Genomic DNA, 17,250 nt, shown 5'->3' with positions numbered 1-17,250 from the left:
TTAGCTCCGATTGCAGTTCCAACTCAAGTTCCAGTTCCAAGCAATTTGAAGTATAATAAAAATCGGTTCTTGCTAGTCATAGTTACCCATATGTCGAAGATGTTTTTAAGTTTGGCATTAGTTCCAGTTCCGGTTCTGGTTCCGATTCCGTTTCTGTCTCTGGTTCCAGTTGCAAGCTGTTTTGTCACAAAATATCAATTTTTGCATATAAGGGAATATAGGCAAATAATATTCCCTGTACCTCTGTCTTTGGTGGTAGTTCCACTTCCAGTTCAAGTTCCGATTTCACCTCCAGTTCCAATGCTAGTTCCACCTTAAGTGCCACTTAACATAATGGCATTTTAGCTTAGCTTCTGGTTTCTTGCTTAATTCATGACTTGGCAAGTTTTCGTTTCAAGTGTCAGTTCCGATTCCGATTCCGATTCCGGTTTCAGTTTCGGTTTCGGTTTCTGCTCCTCACCTAGATTCGTTTTAACCGCATGCATAATTCAGTTAGTTCTTTGTTATTTATGATATATTTCGGTGCTCACAAAGTTCTGGCTAAACAAGTGACCAAAATATACCAAAAAGGTCAAAGAAGAGCACGAAAAGGGAAAACAAAACCAAAAACAACAAAGCAGAGTAACAGAAACAAAAACAAAAACAGAAAACAGAAAACAATAACAACAATGTGTAAAAAGGTTTTGCAGTTCGCATAGTTCTGGATGTGTCTGGATGGGTCAGCAACTGTAACGAGGTTGAAGGGTAATCAATATGTGCGCTGCTTTAACGTGTTCACTGCACACACACAAACACACACAGACACAACCACACACATACACACCCTGTTGAGTAAATGAAACGTAACTAACGCCCGCTGCATGTAAATGGAATAAGCATCATTTATAAACTGAAATAAAGAAAAAGAGCAGGAAAAAAAAAAATAAGAGAAAAAGAAGAAGAAAAGATGAAGGGGATATGTCTATACAAAAAAAAAAAAAAAAAAAAAAAGGAAAAAAGAGAAGCTAGTTGGTAATTGCCGCGGCTTTGAATGTCCTTCAGTCGATCCCATTGAATGCATTCAATGCAGCACACAGTTTTGTTGAACTTCCCACTTAGGTTCTTTCTTTCTCTTTGTTGGTTTCCTTTTCATCGACGTTGCTCTTTCGATTTCGATTTCCATGTCGACTTCAGCTTTGTCCACAATGTTGCCTTTGCTTTAACTTCTTGTTTGCTTCACTAAGTGCGTTCACTCTTGATGCCATCTCTTGGTTGCAGCTTTTCCGCTTTCACACTTAACTCTAAAGGATTTTATTTCATTAAAGCTGATTTAGCTGACTTTTTCCAGCAATATCTTAATTTTGATCTTAACTTCTCTCGTCGCTTCTTATTTAAGTACCTGAAAATTTCGTACTAACTGTATACTCTACCTTTTTCGTACTTTTCGCTTCTTCCTGTGAGAATAATGATTTCTTGTTGAACTCAACTTCTTCTCTTCTAATTCAGCTCTTCTAATTCGAAGGCTCCTTATTTTAATTTCTTTCGTCGTTTCTCACTTCATATACTTGGAAGTCATTCCCGTTTCATTCCGTTTTGAACTCGTCTTTTCGTCTCTTCCTTTGTTCTACAATTATCTCTTCGCTTCTCTCGACCCTAGCATTTTATGGTATTCTGTTCTATCTCACCTATTGTCGCTTCTCACTCTCCATTTCACTTGACCACCCCATTAGCCTCTCTTTCGTGCATGACCTTAAAATGAACTCATTTCAAAACTTGTCTAATATTTATATAACAATATTGTTAATTCTTGTCGCTCGCTTGATTATGTCATCCCAGTTCTGGCTTATGGACACATTTCCTAAAGTGAAAGTAGGTGGTAATTAAAATTCTAAATACTCCATCGGGCACGCAGTGACAGAGCACATAACAAAATGCTCTTTAACAAGGTCATCAAAAAGGGGGCCATCCCACTACATATACTATTGTAGTATACTCTATATGTATATATGCATGGAGTAATAATATATAGTTTAGTACAGTTTCTAGTTAGATATCTATCTCTGTCTATCTGTCTAACGCTGTCTCCATCGCACAACGCTTTAACTCATGTGGCCCCGGATGATATTTTAGGGCCATGTCTGCATTCTCTCATTTATAATTTATACAACTTTAATGAACAGCATTAATATGCGAAATATGACAGGGTTGAGCGTTTCAAGAAGGATTTCCCTAGCTAATACCATATTTTTTTTTTTGGCCAATTTGTATACCCTTTTAGCCAGTGAAAAGAGTGTATATTAGCTATGCAGAGTATGGTATTATGCATATAAATTAGTGTTAAGCTTCTGCTTAATACAATGAAAAGAGATATGAGATATGGTATAGAAAAAAAATTTAGAGTCGGGTATATCTAGCTTGAACCCAGGAAAATGAAGCAACGAGGATTGAGCTCTTCTATAGATTCATATAAAAAACGGTGTAGCATATATAAGCCCTTTGGGGCTTGACACACTATGAGAGTTAGGATGTAAAGAATATTACGATAGTTCTATATATTGTATATACATATGTGAAAAGTTCGATTAATAATAGTTTCACAAACGAGTATAATGCAGTCGCTGAAGTCAGCTCACATTAATTTTTTTGTATTTTAGCAGTTGGACAACTCTTTGGGGATAACATTGTAAATTTAATAATAATCCCGTAGATCCATTCAGTGCCGTGCATTACGTGGAGGGCAACACTAACGCCTCGACCAACGGTCGGACGGCAAAAGTGTTGGGATTTTGTGTCGTAAAAACAAAACTAATTTGGTATAAAATCAAATATGAATGCACAAAACTTTTCGCATTGAATATGATTTGAGAAGCTTTAACGCTTACAAATTTTTATAATGCTCGTTTGTTTCATGTTGGATTGTCGCACTGTGAAACTTTCGGGACTAACAGTTTGATATATAGATATAAACATGAATATACATATTCCATATGCATATATCCCTACATGTATCTGTGTGGATATTGTAAATTGTTGAGCGCTTGACAGTTGAGCTGGCAACAGTCGAAACTTTCACAAACATTTAGTAAATTTTTGGTTCATGAGCATTTAAAGCAATTGAAAGCTTACAGGGCTCATGCGTTGTACGTTTACAGATAAAACAGGGAAGAAGAGGGAGCTATACGAAAGGTAAGAAAAGTAAAGGGAGAGGTAAAGGCTAAAGCAGTCAGATAATTGAGTAGAATAGATAGAAAGATAAGGGTAAATAGAGATGAAGAAGTGGGTGATGAAAGTGAATAGCGAGAGAGAGGAGAGATAATGATTAAAAGCGAGAAAAGATGGAGTTAGAGAGGGATATCTGAAGGCAGAGAGAGAGAGAGAGAGAGAGAGAGAAGAGATATCATAATTGAAAGACACAGAGAGAGGTACATAGAGAGGGAGGAAAAGAGAGCGAGAGAGAGAGGAGAGATATGGATTGAAAGCAAGAAAAGATGGATATAGAGAAGAATATCAGATAGAGAGGGAAGAGAAGAGACATCATGATTGAAAGAGAGAGGGACATAGAGAGGGAGGAAGAGAGAGAGAGAGCTAGAACAGGAACAGAGAAGAGAAGCAGAGAAGAGAGACACAGAATAGATAGAGAGTAAGGAAAGAAAGCAAAGCGAATGAAAAATTGAGCGAGAGAATGGAAAAGGTGAGGGCGAGGGACATAGACGAAAGAGAGAGGGATAGAGACGAAGGAGAGAACTAACAGAGAAAGACAGAGAATAACCAATATAGATCCCATTGCAAAACTAAAGCTTCCATTCCGATAGTATCGCATACGATTTCAGCTTATCATACGCACAACGAAATGAAATCTAAAAATCTAAAATCTAATTATTTGCTTTTGGTGAAATCACCCCTTGGTCCATTGGCTCGATGTCCCGTTGTCCCGATGTCCCTATTCACGTTCATTTAATGGCAGTTTAGATGAATTCATCATCAATTATTCAATTGAGAAGACATTAGAGATTGAGCTGACAAATAACACTGATTGACCAGTGTTGCAAAGGGGCTAGATAATGGATTTTGAAATGCTTCAATTACAATCGATGGGGCAGGGCGGTGGGCAGGGGCGTGTATAAAATAACAATCGACTCTTAATTAGCTGCCAATTACTTGCGTCTGTTTCAGCTGTCAAATTCACTCGCATTCGCATTCGCATTCGCATTCTCATTCGCTTTCCAAATATTCCAAAAATATTAAAAAATATTTCAATAATTGTGGCTTTAAGGCGTGTAACGTAACGTAGCGCAACGCACAACGGCCACAACGGCCCTTCGGTTAGTTAATATTCTGTTGTAGCCTTTTTGCCTGTCAAATGCATTTATCAACCCGGTCAGGCCCCCACCGAGCCGCTGCTCGGGCGGGACGCTTTTCGAACCAGCCCCATTTAATAATATCAAAATAAATATCAAATTATTTAGGACTGGGGGCTATGGGAGCTGTCCGTATGTGTGTGTGTGTGTGTGTATGTATGTGGTGTGTGGGAGTGTGTGGTGTGTGGGTGTGTGTCCTTGGCTAGCATTTGGCTTGGACTTGAATACCCTATGATCAACGTGTTAGCCATATTGGGCTAGGCCTTATAATTATTTATCAAACCCTTTCTTTAAATATATTCTTGATCTGTATATAGATTCATGTTGGATATGTAAGTGGTTTTATTGTCAAAGCTCACCAGATGTTTTCAGTTGTTATAAAGTTTCGTCTATTGGCTTTAGACTTTTTTTTCTGTATTTTTAAAATATGATATAAAATATAATTACTTGAAAATGTTTTTAAACCAGTTTGAAAAATAATTAAAATAATAAAAATACATTTATATATATTTTTTTTAATTTTTATTTAAATATCTAAATTTTTGCTGAACAAAATATTGTATATATATTTTTTCGAAGCTTTAAATTTGTATATAAACTTATACTTATAATTCTCCTTAATGAATTAAAACAAAAAAACAAAATTACTTATTAAGTTTTATGTTTTTGTATATAAATAAAAATTGTTATTTCGAATTAATTCTTGGTAACAATAAATAAATAAATTATATAGATTTTTAAAATACTAAAATAATAAATAATAATAATAATAAAAAAAAATAAATTAATAACTGAAAAAATATAGTATATACATAAAAATATAATGTTTAAATAAAAATTAATTTATATAGATTAAAAAAAATGTTAAAACATAAATACTGGTAAAAAAAAAATACAAAATTTTGAAAAGAAGAAAAAAAAAATGCTTTAGCCGTTAGTGTAATTAACTGTCTTTCTGATTGAATTTGATATGATTACGTTACGTATGTTACGAGAAGTTGAATTCTGGGAGGTTAAAGTCAAGGCAAAATTTTAAAATTAACTTTAAAAATGTTGAATAATGCCATTCACTATAAATTAAAACCTGAATCACCTGATGGCACCTTCAAAACAGACTTAGAGAGGCCACATAGAATTAGCGCAATGCGAAGATTAATCCGCCAGCTGCAGTAAAACAAATTAAAATCAAATTAAATCTTAGTGATTTGGCAGTTAAAACGAAACTAGGCAGAGAATAGACAAGTTGTACCATATGCGCAGCAGTGGTGTGACTATTTTGATGAACACAGCTGTAGAGCAGACTATAAATAATGATGGATGAATAAATACATACATATATTTATATAGTTTTGTGTATAGTTTTAAATACATTTTATAGGGTATTTGGCAGCTGCCTAAAACAGATCTATTTCATTGGGCTATGCTGCGAATTTCTAGGGTCTGCCTTGGCTATGGCACGGATACTATGTTGTCTGTTTATGCACACACCAATTCTACACACACACACACGCTCACGCACACACGCACAACATTTGACAATCAATATATCCGCTGTACATTTCCGTTTATCCAACATGGACGCTGCTGGGCGCTGCTGCGTCGTGTTGTCAGCTGGCCACATGAACAGCAACAGCAACAACACAAGCAACAACAACAACAACAACAACAACAACAGTGATAAAAAAGGTGTGTGCTGCCTGTTGTCCATTGTTGCCATGTCCATGTCGATGGCACCGTCCTCCTCCACCTCCTCCTCTTTTTTTTTTTGGTTGCTGCCGGCCTCAAGGGGTTGCTGCCCAATACAGTTGCCCGCTGACCGGCAAAGGGCGCGTTCGTCGAGTGAACTTCCAGAGCTGGGCTGGGCCAGGGCTGGCCGGGTGGTGGGGGTGGTAGGTGGTAGGTGTGAAGGGGTTGCGAGCTTTGGCTGTTGCTGGTCACACGTCTATATTAAGTTTTATATACATGCAGATTTATATTGTAACCACACACACTCACACACACAGATAGAGAGTGTGGGAGCGCGCGAGACAGAGAAAGAGTCATATTTCAGGGCAGTAATTAATAACTAGAACGGAATTTTTGTTGCTCTGTCATTTTATGTGCTGGCTTGTTATCGATAAGTGTCTATCGATAGCCGATGATATTGGGAAACGCAAAGTCATTGCTTCTAAACGGATATTACATCATACTATTTGATTAATTTGTTATCGATAAGTGGTAACATCAGTAGATATCAATGTTTCTTTAGAGTTTCAGGTTTCAACTGAAAAACTTATTTATAGCCCACATTTGTATAGTGGTCGATTAATTTGTTATCGGTTAGTAGTAACGTCAATAAATACTTATCAGTTTATTTTAAAGTAGAACGATTTATATGGACTTAACTCGACTTATAGATTATCAATGATACACAGCAATAAACATCGATGTTTATTTTAGAAAGTAAAGTTTCGATTAATTTGCTATCGATTATTTGTGTCATCAATAAATATCAATGTTTATTTGAGAAATTCAAGTTTCAATTGAACAATTTACATCGCCCCTATATTTCATACTACATTTTCGATTAATTTACTATCGATTATTTATGTCATCAATAAATATCAATGTTTTTTTGAGAATTTCAATTGAAAAACTTATATTGTTCCAACATTTCTTACTACAATTTCGATTAATTTGTTATCGATTAGCCATGCCATCACTTAATATAAATATGTATTATGGAATTGAAAGTTTAACTAAAAAGTTTACTCGCCTCACACTTCTTTATAATACGATTTCGATTAATTAGTTATCGATTATTGCTAATATTTTTGAATATCAAGGTGCATTTCAGAGTTTAAAGTTTCAATTGAAACGTTTACCTGATTCCCACTTGAACTTATCGAAATCAGTTTCACAGGTTCGCCTCGGCTCGCCCTTTGAAGCTTGCTCAAAGCTCTAAGCTTCATTTTCAAGTGTCACACTTAAGCGAAAGCTATCAATTAAGTGCATCTGACAGTCGAACGAGCGCAGTTACAAACGCTGTCAGCTAACTAAATTGTTTTTCAAATGCAATTCCCTTGCAGTTGTTGTTGCTGCTGCTATTGTTGTTGTTGTTGTTGCTTGTGGTTGGCAACTCATTTACGCTTTATCCTTTTACGAACGCCAACGTCAATGTCATGTTGGCTGTTGGCTGTTGGCTGCTGCTGCTGCTGCCTGTTTTTAGTTGTTGTTGTGGCTGTTCTTTTTGCATCAACGCTTTGCCAATTACAACAACAACAACAGGAATCGCACTGAGATAGATAACTGTAACAGCGAGTGAACGACCTGAACATTACCTGTAATTAGATGTGCGATAGTTCACGGCTTTATTCGATAAGTTTTGACTTACGCGCAAATAGTTATGGTGTCAATTGATTACATATTATCCGTAACATTTATCGATAGTTATCATTTAAATGGGTATAGCGCTAATGATTGTAACAATAGTAGTTCTAGTCTGACGAATTGCCTTGCTAAATCAATAGTTAGCATTTTTAAGAAGAGAATAACGTTTTGAATGTAAAATTTAAAATCGATAATTATCGATTCTCTTTTATTTGTTATACAACATTTGATTACTGAGCCTAACCGAAATGAAATTCGTCTCTAAGCTGGTTTTTTAAATGGTATATTTATCAAACAAGTACTGGAATTAAAAATCGATATTTATCGACTAACAATTCACAATAATTACCGACCGATAGTAATAATAATCCCAGCATATTTCAAATATTTTTGCAGCAGTAATAACAAATTTCCCATCATCCGTAATCGATATATACAGATACAACGGATATTTATCGATATTAGAAAGACTCTATAAAATGAGCATAGATTGCCAGTAGACGCAACTAGATCAACATTTCTATTGGCTATAGGGTATACGAGAAACAATAGCATTTGTTTTCTATATATATTTTTTTCGCTCACGTTATTTGAGCATTTTTCCATTGTCTCGGGGCATTGTTGTGGCTGTTTTTTCTAAGCGCCCGCTTCACTGACTTGCAATGGCCACTGCGTGGGCCTCAGCCTGGACATAGACATGAATGTGGACGTGGACATGCACATTGACTAGGATCTGGTCCAGTTCTGGTCATGTCTTGGCCAGCATCTGGCCATCTGGCCCGTCTGTCTGGCGGTTCAGCTGTCAGCTTTTGTATCTGTTGCATTTGCGGTGCGCCTAACGGATTCGTAATTGTTGTTGCCCGTCGACTATTTGCAGCTTGGAAGCCCGTCCATAAGTCTTTGCCTTCTGACACCCGAAGCTTTGATATTTGACATTGTGTGTTTGTCATCTTTAATAAGCTTCAAGGATGTGTGCGAGAAGTCTAAATGGAATTCGGTTAGAAATAAATGCATATAGCTTTTCCAAGTCTTCAATATAGAATTCCATTTCACTTCAGAGCTTCAGACTTTGAGACTTTGAGACTTTCGGACAGCAACATGTCAAACATGTTTCACTTATGATTTATTGAAAAGTTTGCAACTTTACCGTATTTCAGTTTGCTCTCAACTTCACTTCATGCCCACCAACAACTACATATTGATTATTCTTTTCATTTATTTTACTGGGGCTCCTGCCTGATTTATGTTTACATATACGAAAATACAAAATGCTTATGAATAAAATAGCAATTTTACCACATGTTCGAGTGCTTGTTTACTGAAAGCCTTAAGGGGAGTTTTGCTTTATTTTTTTTCAAATGGAATTGAAAGCTAAGAGTTGACTTTGACAACTATTTAAAATAGCCGTCAATTTTGATTGAATTATATATGTTTCGAAAGAAGCTTCAGTTTAAATAGAGAGCGTAGTACATTATAGATAAAAAATGATAATAAATATTAAGATAATAAATAAAATGGTTGGACAACTAATTTGAAATAGATACTAGGGTAAGTCTAGCAAAAAATTATCTGTTCGAACATCTAAAAAATGGACTGAAATGACTTTGACAGCCAGTTAAATTAGCTGTCAAACTTGATATTTATATACTACTTGACGTGTTATAAATATCAATTTAGGCAATTAACGAATATTCCTTCAAGCTGATTAAGCGGAAGGGAAAAAGTGCTTGTCAAGTTTGACAGATATATTGAAGTTTTTAAAATATATAGAAGGATGAAATTAGAGAGATTAGAATAATAAAATTTACAAATGTTGGAACAGTTATTAGCTTAGATTGCATAATCGCTAGGCATTTAATGAGGTGAATGTAAAAGTTCCTGCTACATTTAACAGAAGAATGGGAGAAAAAGAGTCAGACAGTAAGAGAGAGGGAGGGAAAGGTAGAGAGAGCGAGAGAAAGCGAGAGAGAGAGAAAGAGAGAGAAATAGAGAGAGAAAGAGAGAGAAAGAAAGAGAAAGAGAAAGAGGGTGAGAGAGAAAGAAAGAGAAAGAGAGACGGAAAGACAGACAGATAGAAAAAGATGGAGATAGATAGAATGAGTGAGAGCAAAAGAGAGATTGAGAGATCGGGAGAGAACGCGTAAGTAATAGAGAGAGAGGGAGAATACGAGATAGATAGAGTGTGAGAAAGGGAGAGTGTTAGAAAGAGAGATGTAGAGAAAAAAGGAAAGGGAAAGAGAGAGAGTGTGTTAGAAAAAGTAAAGAAAGAGAAAGAGATCTCGAGCTAGACAGAGAACGAAAGTTCGACCCAGAGGGAGACAGAGAGAGAGAGAGAGAGAGAGAGAGATAGAGAGGGGGGAAGGCAAGTGGATCAAGCCAAAAGTAGACGAACAAATATAAATCACAATTTAATTGAAATTTTCTTGGAATTCGCACAAGCATTCACGACACACCGCAGCACTAGCACGCCCCCAAACGCCCACACACACACACACACACACACACACACACACACACACACACACACATACAGTGAGACACTCTGTCGGCACTGTGTTCAGCTATGGCTTGAACTTTAACCACTGACAGCTGTCGTTTGTTGAACCGCTGAACCGCTCAACCACCGAACCACCGAAGCACCGAGCTGGCGTTGAGCCATCGAAGCGCCACGCTTAAAGTTTCACACTGCAAGCTAATTATAATGAAAATATTGTTAAGCAAAAGGTCGTCAGACGCTGCGTTGTTAATTACAAAGTTTTTCGACTCGGACGCAACTAAAACAAATTGCTTACACGGGCTAGAAAGCGAGAGGGGGAGGGCAGGCAGGGGGCAGGGCATGCCTGTGGCCAAGGGGAGTGCCAATAGTAGTTGCAGCAGCTGCCATCAGATGGCGCTAACAAACAAAGAAACAAACAAACAAACAGTAAAAGGAAAATAATAAAAAATTTGTTAAAATATTGTGCCATAGTTTTTCGTGTAAAGAAGAGTGTGTGGAGGGCGGAGGGCGTGGCGTGGGCAGAGCGGGCCGGGCCGGACATAGGGTTGACTGTGCGGAAAAGCGTAGGTGTGGCATTGTGGCCGTATGGCAGCAGAGTTTGAAGTGTGTGTGGATGACATCATGTTGTATATGTGTGTATGTGAGTGTGTGTGTGTGAGTGTGTGTGTGTAAGTGTGTGTGAGTGTGTGTGTGTGCCTGGTGGCTACCATAAAATGTTGATTGATTTATTTAGGAATTTCGAGCTGTAGCTCAAACAGATTTTACACAACTTCGAACATTGATTATTGTGTTGGCTCAATTGAAATGCGACTGTGTGTGTGTGTGTGTGTGTGTGTGTGTGTGTGAGTGAAATAGAGATAGAATTTTGTTAACAATTATCTGTGCAAAGCAGTCGAGCGACTTGGACTATCTAGTTAGTTAGGAGTGAGCGTGAGTTAGCTTAACAAGACTTAACTGCCTGAAGTTCATTCGACAATTGAAGTAAGTTTATGAAGCAACTTTGTATTATCAATTAAATGTAAATAGAACTGCTTAATTAAAGGGAAATCTAATTAATGCCAGTCTGATGCTCTGTCCGTCTTGGCTATGGAAACTAATTAAACATACTCTTCTCTTCTCTTTGCTTCTCATTTTAGGTAAGTGCTGAACAATTTATCATATAACATGGCAAATGGTGATGTGAATCAAAGTGAACTTTACAACACTGGAATTACTGCACTTGAAGCTAAGTTGAGCTGCTTTAGCAAGGGTATTTATTGAGTCAAACAAATAGCATTTCGCTAGAATTTTCGCTTAGGGTATATCTACGTCAGTCAATGGCATTGAATGTCGCCGTCTCTGTTTTGTTTTGTATATTAACTTGGCTCTCGTCGAGCTAAGCTCATTATAATTATCCAATCAATGTGCCGAGTGTGAGATAGTAATGCAACGGATATACAACAATGCCTAAGCAACGGAGCTAGAGCTGGAGCTGGAGCTGAAGCTGTCGCTGGAGCCAGATGAATAGCCAGAGTCGGACCTATACAGCTCAGTTGATGAATAAAAACGAAGCAGCGACTGTCGAGTGGCCAAAGAGCAGACAAAAGCCACTTTGGACAGCTGTGGATAAAGTTACTTGGCCCACGGCTGATTTATTTACTCAAAACAAAGAAAGAACGCAAGACGGAAAGACATAGACAGAGAGAGAGAGAGAGAGAGAGAGAGAGGGAGAGATGGGAAGGGAGAGGGAAAAAACCAAAGAAATCAGCCAGAATAATAATAACAACAACTTAGGGGTGTGTGTGTGTGGGTGTGGGTGCGAGGGGAGTCATAATAACACGTAATAATGAAGAGGTCGCTCGCGTCGTGGCCCATAGGCACAAAAAACAAAAAAAAAAAAAGGACAAGCGGTGCGAGCGGTTGTCGAACAGGAAACGGAAGTGAGCTCAACAAGCAATGGCCAAGCGGAAAGACAAAATGAAACAGAAAGTATGCGGTGCCACAAAAGCGCAGAAAGAGACAGAGCGAGAGCGAGAGAGAGAGGTGGAGAGAGGGGAGCTGCCGTGAGCCGAAGCTGAGGCTGAGGCTGAGACGGAGGCATAATGCCAGCCAAGTTCTGGCCTGGCAAAAGTTCTCAGGTAATTATGGCCTAAAAGCGCCATTTTTTCTGCTCTGCCGCACACACACACGCACTCTGTCTCACTCTCTCTCACTTTGTGTGTGTGTGTGTGTGTTTATTGGCACACGCACGAGACGCGCAACTTTTGTGAGTTGTTGCTGCTGCTGCTGTTTTTGTTGTTGCTGCTGTTTCTGTTATACTTAATGTAATTAGACTAAATTGCTTTTTAAGTGCGTCAAGGCAGCAAAAAGTTGCAACAACAGTAAGAAAATTGCCCCGTGACAGACAACAAATGATGTGAGCGCGAAAAGAAAACACAAGACATTTTTGCACTGCCTTTAGTTTGCCGGTAACAAACGCACACATGGGTATATCCTCTCTCTCTCTCTCTCTCTCACTCTCACCCTGAATTGCCCGAGCAGTAGAAAAGTAAAAGTGCCTCAGTCTTAAGTGCGCGACTAAATGTTACCCTGTAGCCACAGCTGTTATATTCATAGATAACACACACACACATACAGACATATACATATACACAGACACATATACATATGTGCCTAAGTCAGCGTTAATTAGAAGAATGTTTCGTAAAGTTATCGAGAGAAGCCATTAAGCAGCACTATGCATATCGATACTTATCGATATTTTAAAGAAATTTCTAAATGAGATTTTTAAAGACCAGACTCTCTTTAGTCACACAGATATCGAAAGAAGTACAAATGCCAACGGAAACGGACTTAATATAGATATTATACATATATATATATTTATAGATTTTGCTAAACCAAAATTAAGCATATTTTTACGATGCTTTTTAAGCTGTCTGTAATAGAGATATTATATATAGATATTCATAGATATTCCTAAACAAAAATGGAGCATATTTTTACGATGTTTTTTAAGCTGTATGAGATGAATAAGATATTTGTATTTTGTATGAAGCAAGTTAGGTTGATCGCTATAGACTTTAATCGATATGTATCGAAGTTTAGTTCGCATTATGTGTAGAAGAAGCTAGATGGATTTCAATCGAACTCCTACGCATTTTCAGTATGTGTTTCAAGTATGACTATGACACCCATTACCGAGACTTTCGCTGGGTAGTGGGCATAAAAGCAATTGGATGAATAAGTACGGCAAGAGCAACAACAAACGAGTTGCAAGTTGTTCAAACAAAAGTTACATTGTCAAGTCTGTTAAAATGAACGAATGACTGTCTAACAGAAATGCGCCCAGTTCCTTTGTTTGTGTGTGTGTGTGTGTGTGTGTGTGTGTCTCAGAGACAAAGCAGAAGTTCGAGTCAGAGTCAGAGTCATAGTCAGACTAGGAGAAAACACACCTAAATTATATCTTTATGAGTGGCCATACAAAAGCAGCAGCTACTACACTGAGCGAAAGTAACAAAGCAAGCAAAGAAAGGCAGAAGAAAGAGAAAGGAAACTAGTGTGTAAAATATCAGAGTGGGACTCTAGAACAAGGACAATTTGGTCTTACTAGAGCTGCGTGCTGAACAATGGCTGTTCAAAAGAATTTATCGAGGATTTCTAGAGAGAATTGGAACCGAAAAAAATGAAGTGCAAAAAAAAAAAAAAAAAGCGGTATGAATAAAAATGTACCCTTTCTATTTGTGATATCTCTGCGAGGCAATGTTATTCACTCTTTTCAGTATTTCTAATTTACAAATCACACTGAGAAAAATCGCATTCATTGCACACTTTTTGTGCTGAGGAATCCTAAGAAAAACTCCCTTTAAGCCGATGTTTAAAGAGTTATTTAAAGAGTTGAATTTTAGCGGGAACTCTCTTAGCAATATAGGAATATTAGCTTACATCAATGACTGTATGGGATATTATGTAGCTGTAATGTATCGATCAAGTGGCTTTTACCATGAAAAAAAAAAAAAACAATTTACAAGCTCAGCTACAGCTAGTTGATTAGAGACGAATTCTGATTGGGCCCAGATGAAAAGGATACCTTGAAAATGCGATATGAAGGGAGGCCTGCACGACACTCATATGCCGGAATGAAATGTTCTATGGAATTTACAAAGAAGGCACACACACACACACACACACACACACACACACACACACAGTCAGTTGCTGCCCTCCTCTATTGACTGCTCGCCTTGAAGTATGCAACATTTTTGTTCGTTGTTGTTGCACGCCCTTGTTGCGTTTTTATGTGATTTACAGTAAATTGCCAAATGGATTTCTGGCCCGAACACAACGAGAGGCAAGAGAATAAAATAAAAAAATAAAAAAAAAAAAAACATAGAGAAAAAAGAAATAACGAAAACAATGGGAAAGGGAAATGAAAACTGGCAAATAAATCAAATGAAATTTGCTGCGACGTTTAAAGTCTTCAAACAGGCGTACCCGACCGTCACGCCCCTGCCCGCCCTACGCCCACACACACACACACACACACACACACACACACACATGGCCACATTCACATATCGCAGCACGAAATGCCACGCCGTCGACGCTTTAAAAGTCCACAAGTCAGTTGAGCAAAAAGAAAAACAAAAAGTTGAGCGAGTGTGTGTGTGTGTGAGAGTATGTGTGTGTGTGTGTGCCTGTGTATATATATATGTATCTATAGCATTTTCTTTGACAACACAAAACGCTAAATAAATAAGAGTGACACACACACATAGACTCACTTACACACACACACACACACACACACGCACACACACAGACAGCTGCTGCTGCTGCCACTCTGCGCTTGTGTGTGTGAATCATTTGCTGCTGTTGACCTGCTGTACATAAAAAATTATAACAAATTCAATTACCAAATATGTTTTATGCGTCTCGCTTTTTCTTTTGGCTTCAGCCAAACACTCCTACGCACACACACACACACACACACATATGCACTTATATAAACATATATTGTATATGGGCATCAGATAGAGCCTAAAATATGCTCGCAGCTAAACGAATTTCACTATTTATGGGCAACAGCAAAAAGAAAATGTTAAATAAATATTGAAATTGAATTATGTCTGAAATAAACCTTTTCATGGTTTCTCTATCAAAAGGCATGATTGAGGGGTATATCAGTTTGTGCCTGTATGACCAGTGGGTACATGGAAAAGCTAAAGTTGCCAGACTTATGGATTGATATACATACCTATAAAATGAATCATCTCGGAGTTAAATGTCTATTTAGTAGAGGTTAATTATTCGAAATATATTCATATTCCAGAGTGTTAAACTCTATCCCTATCTCTATGAATGGCGACTATTTAAAGTTATCTCAAGAGATTTTCCATTATAATAAATAAGTAGAATTAAAAAGTGTCTACAGCAATGTTCTTTTCATTTTACCACTGAAAGCAATTGTCATGCAAAATTTCGTAGCTCCAATTCGCATAGTTGCCGAGTTACGTAAGACGCGACAATTGTTGCAATTACTTATTTATACATAAATTGTGTGCTACATTTTCCACTTTATGCTTCACTCGCTAACCAATTTCGGATTCCAAATTTCATTTCAAGATTTGCATATTGCCACCATAAACCATCAAATACATATATAAATGTATATGTGTATGTATGTCTTATGAGACATACAATTTTCCTCCTTTTTGGCTAATACAGTTAGCAACTTTTGATTCGGCTTAATTTGCGCCCCTAAAACAAGGCCTTTCGTTTGACTTTAACATTGACATTTCTCGTAGTCGTTTTGCTTTTTTGTTTTTTCACTCTCTTGAATATAAATTCTTTTTCTTGTTCTTTTTATTTTTCTCATAATGCGCTTCACTTCGCTAATGATAATGATTATGATAATGATAATGACTTTGCGCTACCCGCAAAAATGTTCGAATTTGGCAAAAAGAAAAGCACGAAAATATTCTTGTTATGCAAAAACAGGCCCGAGGGGTAAGCAGCTTCAGTTACCAGAAAACTTTCGCTGTTTCCTCAGGCTGGGGGGGTTCCGCAACGTATGCAAATCAAAGTGTTGTGCAATTTTAATGAGCCCCGGAAAAAAATAATAAAATAAGAAGAATAAGAAACCTATATACATCCACACGAAGCTTGTGCGCCAGCCAAAAAAGAAAAAGTTGGCTTCCTCCCCCCCCGCCGAAAATATGCAACGTTTCTTTCTGCTTTTTATCGATGCAAATCAAATGAGCCAAAAAGGAAATTTCAATCTCTACTTGATGCTTGAATACTCTTTCTGGAATATGAAGAATAATGATATCATCATCATCATCATTCACATGGACAGCTAACGTTAATCAATTAATTCAACGCCAATATGATTCAATGTGCAATTTGATTGTAATCAGTAAGCAATCTCGAGTCTATAATCAATGAGTTCATCAACCAGCCATCAATCAGTCATTCATCATTCAATAGTCAATCAATTATCTGCAAGTCATCAATTAATCAATCTGTTAACATTTCTCAATCAATTCACGCACTATATATTACGTATTATGTGTTACGTACGTAATATATATATATATATAACGTATTACGAATTGCGGATTACGTACTACGTAATACAGATTTACGTAATACGGATTACGGATTTACGTATTACGGATTACGTAATACGGATTACTTAATACGGATTACGGATTACGGATTGCGTATTACGGATTGCGTATTACGGATTGCGTATTACGTATTACGGATTACGTATTACGGATTGCGTATTACGTATTACGTATTGCGTATTGCGTATTACGTATTACGTATTACGGATTGCGTATTACGTATTACGTATTACGGATTGCGTATTACGTATTACGTATTACGGATTGCGTATTACGTATTACGGATTGCGTATTACGTATTACGTATTAAGTATTACGTATTACGAATTATTGTTTATGTATTCCGTTCTCTGTATTGGATATACATATATCGGATATTAAATCTGATTTATATTCTACTCGACAATAATATCGTCTAGCAGTTCATAAGGGCATT

General features: G+C 37.2%; 1 protein-coding gene across 5 annotated transcripts in view; it reads left to right on the top strand.

Annotated features, from left to right (window-relative positions):
• Positions 1 to 17,250, top strand: part of LOC6583703 (neurobeachin) — a 185,485-nt gene that overhangs the window by 17,144 nt on the left and 151,091 nt on the right. The window contains exon 2 of one of the 5 annotated variants that reach the window (XM_044006945.1): positions 11,340 to 12,093. The exons of the other annotated variants lie outside the window; for them this stretch is intronic. Within the exon in view, the coding sequence (XP_043862880.1) occupies positions 11,340 to 11,366 (27 nt within the window). The 3' untranslated portion in view covers positions 11,367 to 12,093. Of the gene's footprint in view, positions 1 to 11,339; positions 12,094 to 17,250 lie in introns of those variants that run through there. 5 annotated transcript variants of the gene reach the window in all.

The sequence above is a fragment of the Drosophila mojavensis genome, unplaced genomic scaffold, assembly GCF_018153725.1.
Source record: "Drosophila mojavensis isolate 15081-1352.22 unplaced genomic scaffold, ASM1815372v1 contig_136, whole genome shotgun sequence".
In the NCBI taxonomy this organism is placed as follows: Eukaryota; Metazoa; Arthropoda; class Insecta; order Diptera; family Drosophilidae; genus Drosophila; species Drosophila mojavensis.
This window is presented reverse-complemented; position numbering and strand designations above follow the sequence as displayed.